Here is a 12,371-nt window from a genome sequence, read left to right as displayed (position 1 = left end):
AATACCCCTCTTTTCTACTGGAATCAGCTCTCAGCAGAGGCCTCAGAGTACCGCAGGACCCCAGCTCCTGCACACCATCATACCCCCTTACCCGAGGACAAGCCATGAACTCCGGGCTGGACTCATTGTCTGGTGCTTCTGACCACATGGGAGAGGACCCCCAGGCGCAGGGGTAACGGAGAGGCTGGAGACCTGGGCCATCCCCACCGGAGACAGCACTCGCCGTGCACACAAGGCAGAGGAGCTGCTGAGGATGCACGGACCCGCTCGGGGCAGCACGCTCCAGCCACATGCACACCACACGCATGCTCACTCCTGTTCCCCACACCAGCCCCTGAGTCCAGGGCACGAGCCCAGGGACACAAAGTCAGCCTCCAAAGCAGAGCAAAGCCCAAAGGAAGCCTCCTCACCATGGCATGCTTCCAAACACAGATGCATTTCATTTATTTAACAATTAGAAGAAAATCACCTTAACAAAGGAAACCTGAACCAAAATCTGACCACAGCCTTCCCATGGGAAGTGCAGGCTCTGCCCCAGGGGCCATCAGCTGCAGGAACAGCCGCTGGCTTCCATGCTATATGGATGCTCCCATGTGAACCCAGGGCTTAAGAAGCACAGCTGCTAAATGCAACTTCTGCCCTGTCCTGGGGGTCAGGGCACACTAACAAGCTTTAACCCAGAGCCTCAGCCTCCCCCTTCCTGGCCATTCGGCAGGAGAAGCCGGACCTCCCGCACCACGGTCCAGCTGGGCGAGTACCCCACAGGCTGCCCAGGAACAAAGCCCAGGCTGGCAGCAGGAGCCAGCAACCTGGACCCAGCAGGAGTGAGTCCTGCAAAAGGTTCATGGCTCATCCCTTGGCCACTTGCTCTCTTTGCCGGCTTCTCCATCTTCACGAGGAAAGCAATGTTTTCTGCTTATCCTGCCAGAGGCACCTCCACTCTGCTGCGTTTGCTTGAACAGCATCAGCTGAGGCCAAAGAGCTGTGTCTTACGAGGAAAAAACATTTTAGTGATGTCAGCTGCCTTTTTTTTTTTTTTTTTTTTTTTTGGAAATACCACCCCACATTCTGCTAGAAGGGCCGCACACAGAGCACACAGGCTTTCAGGCCCCTGTCCAGCTCCCCATCCAAACAGGGCTGTGGCACCTAGGGAGCCTTTGGGTTTAGTGATGTCTTAACAAGAAACAGCAGCCACGATGCCTTGGCACGCTCCAATCCTACCGTCCACACCAGTGCCACGAGGCCAACCTCCTGGCCCCAGCGAGGCAGCACCCAGCACCGTCCCCACGCTCCTGCCGCACCAGGCACGGGGAGCAGGTGCTGACAGCACTGGGCCCACAGCACGGCACCCCAGCACCCACGTACACGCGCTTCTGACCAGATACCGCAAGCTGACACTCCTCCTCCTCTCTGACCGCAGAGGGGGCCCAAATCCAAGGACCATAGGAAGGTCCGTCCCCCCAGCAAGCACACAGAGCGGCCAATGGTCGGTGCACACAGGATCCTGCTGACTCAGTTGAGCCATCCCAGCCTCCACCAAAGCGCTCGGGACTTCAGCTTTGCAGGGAACATCTCTTATAGATTCAATTTGTTTCCATTAGAGACCACCAATTAATCTTTACTCTGAACCACATACACACTTCTCTGCTATTCTCCACACGTGGCCCTCCCAGTCCCCGCACACAGAGGTCTCATGTAAAACCCCTCTGCCAGGACCACGCTGCCAGACCCCACCAAGGAAACACAGTGGGCAAGTGGAAACTGACAACAAATAAATCCATATGGGAATCAGCCATACAAGGATCAATGCTGAGCAGTTATTCTGAAGTCTCACAGCAGAAATGAGATCAGATTCATCAGAATCTGCTCTCTGCTGCAGATGACTCCAAGCTACACCAAGGCATGGCCTGCAGGTCGCGCTTCCCTACTTTTTATTAAGCAAGACGATCAAGCCAACAGAAATTTTACATCTGTTTCTGTGATTAATATTTAGCAGTTTTCTACCAGCCCACCCAAAGGGGCGGAACTTTCTTCTCTTTTGCACAGAACAATTTCATTAAATGGGCTGTCAGGTTTCAAGCCTCAATGCCTCCTCCAAGTGGGAACCAAGCTTCCCTTCTAAGCATGTATAATCCCAGAAATAAATTTGGTCTGGGAATTTTCCCAAAATTTTCTGAGCAAAGTGGAAAGAGAGCAATAGGCAGGAAATGAGAATAGACATAAAAGAAGGGATGCAGCTACTGCAATGGAAAAAGTAAAATGAAGCTAACAAGCAATGATAAATTAATGTAAGCTGCTGTTTTATGAAAGTGGGAAAGCACACAGTGGTCTTCTTTGGCCCTGGGTTTGCAAGACTTTTTCATGTTTTTGTATGCTAAATCTGTCAAAATTCTAGTTGTATTACCAATTTACACAGCAACTAAGAGTCCTAGAAGTGCAAGAATCATCCCTTCATCCCTTCACCGCTATGCAGCCAGACGCACCATTTAAAGACTACCATCTTTAGGATCACAAGGGATGCTTTTCACTTGCCAGCCACATGACAGAAGAAGATGCTATTGACTCACAGCAGCCTTCCTGCCAACAATAACCACAGAGATCTACAATGACCTGAATTTTGCCAGGGTTAAAGAAAAGCTTCAGGAAGCAATATGAAATTACATAGTCAATCAACACTATGCCCAATTTTCTGCAAGATTTACAATGCCGTACCACAGACAGTTGCATCCACGTAATTAAAAATGGTTAGTTTTGCTGCATTGAAGCAACAAATCACGCATTTGCCAGTAATGGAAAAGGCGTTTATTTATCTTTCTGGACAAACAGACCAATTAAAACTGTACGTCTGAAAACACTCACTTTAAATTGTGCATCTAAGATTCTACTGCATTGTGTATTCCGCCAGTAGCTTTAATGTGGCAGTTGTAAACATGCAGCCATCTCTTTATTGGCATTTATTTTTAATGCAACCATTCCTGCCTGCAAACCTAAGCAAGACAAATCAGAAAATCAGCCTCCTAAAAAGTATCCTCAGTATCTTCTTTCTGGTACCGTCAAACAAGCATCTGCTACCAGTCCTGGGGCCAGCACTCTCCCCTCCTGACACTGAAGGACACAGATCAGCAGCAGGAGGAAAGGATGGACCCACGGCACAAGGACTGACAGGAGAGACCACAGCGTGGGAAGGCACCCGCCAGCGGGTTTCCAGGAGAGGTGAAAGAGAGAGGTCCCCACACATGGGCAGACGGCAAACGCTGCGGAGCGCCACAAGGACAGCCAGCCTGCAGCAGCCACAGGCAGCAACGGCGAGGCACTTCCACCCCTAAAAATGGAGCGGCACTGACCCAAAGCCTCGGGCACCCTGCACGGCTGCCAACGCTGCGTAACCATGCCCCAGCCATCAGCCCCCAGCCCTCCCTGCAGCATCCCGCAGGAGCGTGCTGCAGACGCACCCGCGCAGAGCTGCGCACACGCAGGCACACACCCTGCACACACCCCCTATCTTTTCAAAGCATTTTCAGAACGACTCCTTCCCACTGTGAGGAAAGCAGACACAATCCTCCAGGGAGGGAAAGAAGATAGAGAGTCATTATGGCTGATAAATCACCCCTGTGCACAAAGATTATTCACCAGTTAAACTCTACTTACGCCAATCATGCTCCCCACACAAAGCACGGACTCATCGATTTTTCTAAGCGAGGCTGCTGCACCCCGGAGCACAGGAGGTCGGGGCAAGGCTCAGCTCCCGCAAGGCAGTTACTGACAGGCTGTCCCCACACCATTTGGGGACTTTGCTCGACTTCCCAACAGCCTGGGCAAAGAGGGCTTTCAGCAGAATTTTCCTAAAAATCAGTCTAAGCAACATGATTTTTAATTTTTTTTTTCCCCAACATGTTGCACCCAGTTCTCTGTCAGGCTCCTCTAGTAATACTTGGGCAACCAAGGCGTTCTGTACGGCCCTGCGAGAGAGCCCCCGCGCCGGCTGACACACTTCCAGGCAGATCACGCTGGCCAGCACACTGACCAATTCTAACGTCTCCGAGATCTACCTTTTAAAGGCATTTTAAACACACTTCTACAGTCACTCACTTTCACTTCCACCCATGCCAATCTATTCCTGGAGTTCGCATGCAGTTTCACACCTCTCCACTGCCGTTTTCTTGACCACGCCATAGGGACCACCACTGTGCCATGTCCAGATTTCAGCCCCATCCTCCACAGCGAGGCATCACTTCTTCAAATTCTCAGATTTTACCATCAGCTCTTCCATACCAACATGTTGTTTGTCAGTCTCCCTTGCTGCCACTCCCTCCTTCCTTTCTCCCCATTTCTTCTCCATTTTAGTCCTTCTCTGGAGATTTGGGTCTCTGTCTTCACCAGGGTAGCAGTGGTTTAGATAAGAATAGAATAATGACTAAATCCCTGAAGGAAATAAACAGGGTATCTGAGATAATGAGGTGGCCTACATGAAATCCCTAGGTCAAGCCAAGAGAGATCAGGCCTTGCAGAAGTGGAGCTAAGTGGAGGTGGGTGTTCATGACCGCTGCTGTCACAGCCTCAGAGGAAGGTTTAAATGGTGACAAAACCCTCCCCCATGGCAGATTTTGCTGACACTGACAACACAGTTCTGTTGTGTTTGCACACGCAGCACACAACTGATCAAAGAAAAAGCCCTGCTCCCTCCGCAGAGCATCCTCGGCAGCTGGTCCTCCTTGGGTCCCTACTAACACAGTGACCAACCACTGACTTTTCAATAAACCCTTCTGCCAAGGCACATTTTCTTCCAGCGCTCCTATGCAATGATGAAGCACAGGCTACCACAGAAATGAACATGAAATCCTTCCACACCAATTCCTCTAGAGCCAGATGTTTATCCTCCTCCAACAGTTTAGCAACGTGGGAAGGTCAGAGCCACCCTGGTCCCTGCAGGGAGGTGGCAGCAAGGGTGACAGCTGTCAGGACACAGCCACAAGCACCAGAGCCCCTTCAGCGGCACCTCAGCAGGGGCACCCCGAGACCACCTTGGTTGTGTGACAGACTCAAAATCTCAAGGATGGAGTTGCCACCACCTCAAAGGCAGCCGGGCAGGCAGCACACACAGACTCTGGGGTCCAGCTCTTTCCACCTCGCTCCAGCTTCAGGTGCAGTTAAATCCTGACCACATCCAAATTAACTTTTATTGGGATGAAAATACAGAGAGAGTACCCTAAATCAGACAATGGACATTTCTGCAGGTATAATAAGGCAAAAAATAGTATCAAGGAAATTATCACCAGCCCATCAGCAAACTCTGTCCGCATTACAGCTGACAAAAAATGTGACCCAAAACGTGATTGCTGCGGTGCAATAAAACACCCTTACACACAACGCCAGCATTAACTGTCTAACATATGGAAACCATGAGGCTACAGAAGTCAGGCCAAGAATGATCGCGGCAAACGAGTATTCCAGTTACAAACAACAACAAGAAAAAATATAGAGAAGTCTGCAGCGAAGCTTTTGGAACAGATCAGACCCAACCCTGCCTCCAGCTACCCCTCCGCAGCCCCAAGCCTCCAAGAAGCAGGAACCACTGGGCCAAGGACACCTTTGAGAAAAACCCAGAAACGTGGGGCAGTCTCTCTGAAATCCCCTCCTGTAAAGTGGAACAATACCACAGGCTAAAAGAATATTTCATCTGCTTAACTGCAGGGTGCAATAACATCAATTTGCCCAAATTACACACAAGCAGAAAGGTAATTGGCACTGAGCAGAGCATGTTGTGACTGTTACATCACTCTTCAAAGCCAACAACAAAAGACTGAAATGCAAGAAAGTAAACAGCGGCACGAAACCAACAGACAGCCCCTTCCCCAAAATCCTTCTGTCTGGCATTGCACTGCCGCATTTAAGCGGCTACTCCTCTCAAAGCGGTGTATGTGCAGATAAGGCACCACTCAGCTGAGCTCAAGATCCAAAGCACTGAGTGACCTCTAGAGAAAGGAGGATAGCTGTCCAGTTTGCACATTCACAGGTTAATTTTCAGAAAAGCTATTTTTTACCTTTAATGAACTCTGCCTTAACCAGAGACTTAGACATAACAAAAAAGTGAACGCACACCTATATAAAACCACCAACCAAAAGCAGATCAGAGCCAATTTTATATAACAGCAGGGGGACTCGAAGGGAGCAGCTTAACGAAGTGCGCATTTCACCTCCTCTAGCTGCCCGTGCTGACAGGAATTATCAGCAACTAACAGAATTGGGAACTGCTGCAAAGGCGAGTCGATTTACAAACCGAAGTTCCAACAGTACCAGTGGATGCAGCTGGCTACCGAGACCAGAACCCGCTCCCCCGCCAGAGGCGGCCGGGCGGGCCGGGTTTGCCGGGCGGGCCGCACACCCCCCGCCGCGCTCAGCCCCCACGGGCTGCGGGCAGCTCCGCAGGGCACCGACTTTTCACTAGTAAGTCTAACTGCCACAAAAATTAATTCGGAGCCTGATATCTGATGCTCCGTGGTCTCCACCGACACAACCTTTAATTATATTCCTCCCTACCACGCATACGCTCCCCTCGGAGGTCTCAGCCTGCGCTGCGGGCGCAGCAGGACGCTGCCCTGCGGCGCGGCCCGGCCCAGGCCTTGCACCCGGGCTGCGGGATCAACGCGCTCCGGGCCGACCCGCCCGCAGCTGCCGGCGGGCGCACGGAAACAAAACACACGCACCCCCGGCGCCGCCGCCCGCCCCGCGCCCAGCCGCCCCCGCCGCCCTCGGCGGGGAGCCCGGCCGTGCCGTAACCGCCCGCGGCGGGGGCTCCGCGGGACAGCGGCCCCGACCCCCGGCCCGGCCCCCGCCCCGCACACAAAGGCGGGCACGGCGGCCGTGCCCGCCGCCCGCCCCGCAATGCAGCGGCCCCGCTCCGCACCTTTGACTTGCGCCTCGTAGTCGGCGATGATCTCTTTGTCCTTCTTGAACTTGCCCTGCGATGACATCTTGCGGGAGGGCGCGGGTCCGCCGCGACACCGGCCCCGCCGCGCTCTGCCACGCCGCCGCCTCACCCGGCCGCGGCCCCGCCGCCGCCCGCGGCTGCCGTCATTGGCGGCGCCGGGGACACCGGGGCCCCGGCGGGAGCCGCAGCGCCGCCGGTCTCAGGAGCCGCGCCGCGCCGAGCCCAGCCGAGCCGCGCCGAGCCCAGCCGCGCCGCTGCCCGCCGCCAGCCGAACCAGGGCCCTGGCGCCGCTGCCGCGCTCAGGTTGCGCGCGGGGCGGGGCGGGGCCGCCGTGAGGGGCGGAGCGGGGCGGACGGGCCCGCGCCCCTTCCCCGCCCCTGGCGGGCCCCGGGCCCGGGCCCCGGGGGGGCGGCCCCGCAAGTATCCCGGCCCGTGGAGCGAGGGGACGCCGAGAGCCCCGCCGAGGGACGGAAGGGCTCCGCCCCGCCCGGCCCTCTGACCCGTCTCCTTGCTCGGCTCGGCCGGGTTCGGCGCGGCTGGGCTGGGTTCTACTCGGCTCGGCCGGGTTCGGCGCGACTCGTGCCCGCCGCTGTGCAGGTGGGAGCTGCTCTGGCGCAGGCGCCGCCGCCGCTCCCCGGGGCCAGTGTCAGCGCCCCGGGCGTGCCGGGCCCGGGCAGCGGTGCCGAGCCGAGCGGTGCCATCCCCGGCACCCCACGATTAGGCAGCGGCCCCCGAAATGGCCGCGCTCCCCGAGCACCGCGCTCTCAGCCCGCTCCCCGGCCCAGGAGCTGCACCTTGGCAGCTGCGACGGCTGAAGGCCTGCACTGCCTTAGAGGCAGTAAGCTTTCCGTATTACGGAAATACATCGATCTAGAAGCTGTTCCCCTAAGGCAAAGATGTCAGTTACTACAAGGTTAAGGGCAGAGCAGGGGGGCACCCGGGCGGCGAGGCCCCGAGGGCGGAGGATGGGGCTCAGCAGTGCCCCAGGACAGCCCGGCCCCACGCAGCTACCCTCGGCGAGGGCACGGCTGATCCACAGCTGCAGGCCAAAAATTCAGCCACAGTGGATTTACCGACATAAAAGCAATAATAAACATGAGCATAGCGGCGTGAGAGAGATGTACAGCACACATTTAACGGGAAGGCTATCCAGCTCAAGCCAGAATATCTTCTGACTGGCACCGTCGTTTAAAACTGCATCAGGAAAGCTCCAGGACCCAAAACACGGCAAACTCCATCATTGAGAGCAGCAAACAAAAGTCTGGTTTGGCTTTTCCCACCCCAGCACACAGGTAAAAGGCAATTTTCAGGAGAGAAACTCCTGCTTTGAGTAATCCTTACAGAGCATCACCTCACGGTGTGTCTGTAGGTTGGCTTGTGGAGGTAGCAGTTTGTTCTCCCTTCATGACATTAACCCTGGCCCTGGGTCCTTGGTCCATCACTGAAGTACACATGTTTTAGGAAAAACATTTTGGAAAAGGTGTGGTGCTCTCTAAATGTCCCTCTCTTTGGGCCAGCACCGCTACACTGCTCCTGCTTCTCTTAAATCCTATCCTACCCCTCCCCCCCTCCAGAAACATTGTTTCCTAGCACTGTGTTTTCCCTGCTGAGGTTTGGAAGTGTGGGGGGTTGGGGGGCTCAAAACTAACTGTAAACCGAAGTGGGATCCAACCAAATGGCTGTCAGAAGGTACAGATTTCCAAGTGAAGGTGTGATGCAGCTTGAGGGGGTGCTGAGGCAGCCCCTTCCCTCGCTGCCTTCAGCCAGGTGAGCGGAGGCAGTGCTGTGACAGCAGCCTCCCCTGCCTCTGGGCTGGGAGCCGAAAGCTCGCATCCAGGACAGCTCAATTAGCAGTGTAAAAGTTGGAAAATCTCTTCAGTGCGGGCACCATTTCTGGAGAAACAGAGCCTTGTACGTGAGCGCAACACAAACATTTACTGCGGAGCCCTTGCAAGATCAGGGTGTGATGTACGGGGGATCGGGGGATCCTTACAAACTAAGGATCTGATCCTAATGAGTTCTCTAATTTCATCCGGAAGCTGTTTTGAGAGGGGCTGCACTTGAATAGATTTGTCATTCTTTGTGAACAATTAGGAAAAAACAGGGGGAAATGGTCATTCTAGCAGAAGCAGCAATACTATTTAAGGTTCTTTTCCAGGATTTTCTGGAAAGAAAAAAACTTCCAGCGGAGTAAGAAAGAGTAGCTGGGGCTCAGTGCCATGAAAAAAAACACACACTTTTGTCAGCAATGAGTTTTCAAAGGGGCACGTACTAGTTCTTGCACTGGCAATGGCTGTGTATCCAGCCTCTTGGGAAGCCAGACCCGCTGTATGGTTTTTCTGTCCAGCCCCAGCAACGCTCCGATTACTGCTCTGCACAATGAATCCTTTTGTTGGCATCTTGTGTGGAGTGAATTCAGGGAGATTTGATGATTCACAGTTATTCTGCCAGCTTACAAAAAATAAACCAACCCTATTAAACAAATAATTTACCTAGCCCTAGCAGGCGACACAGAAGAGCATTCTACGTTTCCAGCAGCCGTAAAAAGACCCAGAGAGGAGGGAGACAAAGAAAGCGCTGCTGGGGGAAGCAGTAGCCATTGCAAGAGCACCAAGGCTCTGGGCTGCAGGGCTGAGCAGCCATCTCTCCCCAGCTCCTGTGAGGGCTGAGAAGCTCAGAGCCTTTTGCAGAGGCAGGACAGAAAGTTGCTTTAGACACCCACTAGGCACAGGGAGAGGGAAGAGCACAGGGACCACAGGGTAGGAAAAGACACTGGAACAGTGGCTGTGAGTATCAGTCAACTTTGTGGCAGGGGCAGAAGCAGCCAGAGGACTAGCAGTGGTCTCTAGGACATTTGTGCTGCGTGCGTGAAGCAGGGCAATGCACTGTGCCAACAGCCCGGGGTTTGGAGGAGCAAACCTCACTGGGAGGTGAGCTAGCAGGGATGGCAGCCATCAAGGCGTGAAGTGACAGGAACACAAGTGGTTTGGTGGAGCGGCTGTATGAGTTTAATTTTGTGCCAGTGTGCAGACCCGCGGAGCCACCAGGCTCTCTGAATCAGCGGCTGGCAGAAATAGAGGGGTGAGCCGGGAGGAGCAGGGCAGCCCCAGCACACCCCAGTAAAGCAGCGCTGTGGTCTGCAAAGCGCTGATGCGATGGAGCCAGGCACAGATGACGGAGGAAGTCAAGTGGGGAGAGAGGGTAAGAATGAAGGATCTGACAGGGGGAGGGTTGGGCGCAGCCAGCACAAAAGAGGCAGGAGGAAACAAGCAGAGAGGCTGTGAGTAATCCTAGGGGTGAGCTGAAAGGATGCAGGAGAAACCCAGGTGCAGGACCTACTTCCCTGGTCTCAGCAAGGGAAGTGGGGCAGGATCAGGGGAACATCAGTGAAGGAGCGTTGGCACCTCCGTTAAAGACAGCTAGGAAGTCTGGAATTAAAAACAGCATCACTCACAGATAGCCTTAGTATTTTGTGTCAAAGTAACTTCGAAACACAATTTAGCTTGGTTTGAGTAGTTTCACAAGGCTCGGAATGGTGGGATAGGAACAGATGAGCCAGCTGGAAGTGTGGCACATTATTGTTTAGTAGAATGGACAATAAAGAAGGCAGAGAAGGAGTCAAAATACTGTGTGCAGGGAGGTGGCTGGAAGACAAATTTATCTCCGATATTTTTCTTAGGTTGGGTGAGGAATTTTTGGTGGTGGGTAATAGCTGACATGGGGAAATGGAAGAGAGATCAGAGATCTATTAAGCTCCTAGCAGCTGTGATGAAGGAAAATAGAAAAATAACATAAATTTGCACAGAACAGGAAGATGGCAAGATTTTTCATTTAAATTCTGTCCAGAAAATTGGATGTGTAACAGACCTTAAGAGAGGAGAGTTTGAGCAGGGCAAGGAGCTGATTCCAGGGTGTTCGGGTGCACGTGTGGAAACAAGAAAATAGTAGGACATTGTAATTGAAGAAAGGAGAAAATGGGAGTGTCTTTGGCATTTTCCTGTGTATAACAAATCACCTACCAAACAAAAGGGTCCTGAGATAAACCTCAGTCTGCTACAGAGTCCACACAATCCTCTCCATTAATGCGCTGTTCCTCTGCACCATTCACACTAAACGCTTATCTGCTGCTCCAAAAGCACGAGTTTGGTAGTAAATCTTGCTCTACATAAAAACAGTCTTTGGCAGAACTACTCTGGTGGGAAAGAAGAAGAATAACAAGCATTCTGCAAACCAAGTGACAGTCCTGCAGCTGTCGGGCTTGATGGGGTCCAACAGCGATGCTGCTGGAAACCCCTCGCTGCCGGCCCACACCCACGCACACATCGGGGCAGAGGGCTGCAGCTGGTGCTGTCCACGGACAAGCAAAAGCCTGACTTTATGCGAACAACAAACGCAGCTGCATTCCCTGCAAGGGGAATCCAGGAAGGGGCTGGGATGCTGTGTGTGAGTCCCAGCCCAAGGGTTAGCCTCATGGAAGAAAGACTGCCCAGGGCTGTTCTTGGAGTGGGGCTAGGCAGGGGACGCCAAGGAAAGCTGAGAGGTGTCAAAGAATGATCCTCCAGGAATACGAGGTCACTGGAGAGGGTACCATTGGGATGGGAAAAGATCTGTTGTATACAACTGTACTGTAGTTTCCCAAAGCAAGGAAAGCTAACTTACGTAACGATTACATGCTCGTAAAGTGCAGGGATAATGATGTGTTCCTCTGCAGCAAAGACCAGTAGGGCTGAGACCTTATAGTTTGGAGCTCTCTCTCAACAAAAATACCCCAAAAAACAAACAAACAAACAAAACCAGAAAAAGATAAGCACAGGCCATTGTATAATATATCATAATTTATATATAAATAAAATATATAATACTTTATAACCCCAGTGGCTGTTACTTCTTGGAACATTCACAAGTAACAGGAGAACAAGTACCAAAATTTTTTAACAACAAGCTGTGTCATAGGACAGATTTTGATTTTCTTACCAGATTGGTTCAAATATGTGACTGCCCCTGAGGTCAAAGTTGAGAATCTGAGGCTGTTACACATCTTTTACCGGAATGATCCGCAATACAGTGGTGAAAGAAAAAACCCAAACTATCACAAAATTTTGTAATAGCGTCAGGATTTTCTGCTATTCAGATATCACTAAGAATAAAGAAGCAGCGATGTCTGAAGAAAAATAATCCAATCATGTATTAATGTTCTTTAATAAATGTCAACGTCTAAGATCGTTTGTGGAATTTCTACTTAAAACATCTCTCTAAAAGGAAGGATTACATTATAATTCACTTTGTGACACTTTCAACACAGGATTTTTAAATTAAGAATGGGATGGGATGGGATTTAATCATAATAAATACTTCAAGCTAGAGATATAGAGAAACCAACAGTAACTATGGCAACGTGGTCACTCCAGTAAGGCTAATGCAGATTATTTCCAGGGCAGTAGCC

At 52.3% G+C, this 12,371-nt stretch overlaps 1 protein-coding gene across 4 annotated transcripts in view; it reads right to left on the bottom strand.

Annotated features, from left to right (window-relative positions):
- SRGAP3 (SLIT-ROBO Rho GTPase activating protein 3) overlaps nt 1-7,196 on the bottom strand; it is a 127,901-nt gene extending 120,705 nt beyond the window's left edge. For all 4 annotated transcript variants that reach the window (XM_040591568.1, XM_040591569.1, XM_040591571.1 and 1 more), the window contains exon 1: nt 6,905-7,196. In XM_040591568.1, the coding sequence (XP_040447502.1) occupies nt 6,905-6,971 (67 nt within the window). In that variant the 5' untranslated portion in view covers nt 6,972-7,196. The remainder of the gene's footprint in view (nt 1-6,904) is intronic.
- Nucleotides 7,197-12,371: the final 5,175 nt, after the last annotated feature.

This window comes from Falco naumanni, chromosome 4, assembly GCF_017639655.2.
Source record: "Falco naumanni isolate bFalNau1 chromosome 4, bFalNau1.pat, whole genome shotgun sequence".
Lineage (NCBI taxonomy): Eukaryota > Metazoa > Chordata > Aves > Falconiformes > Falconidae > Falco > Falco naumanni.
This window is presented reverse-complemented; position numbering and strand designations above follow the sequence as displayed.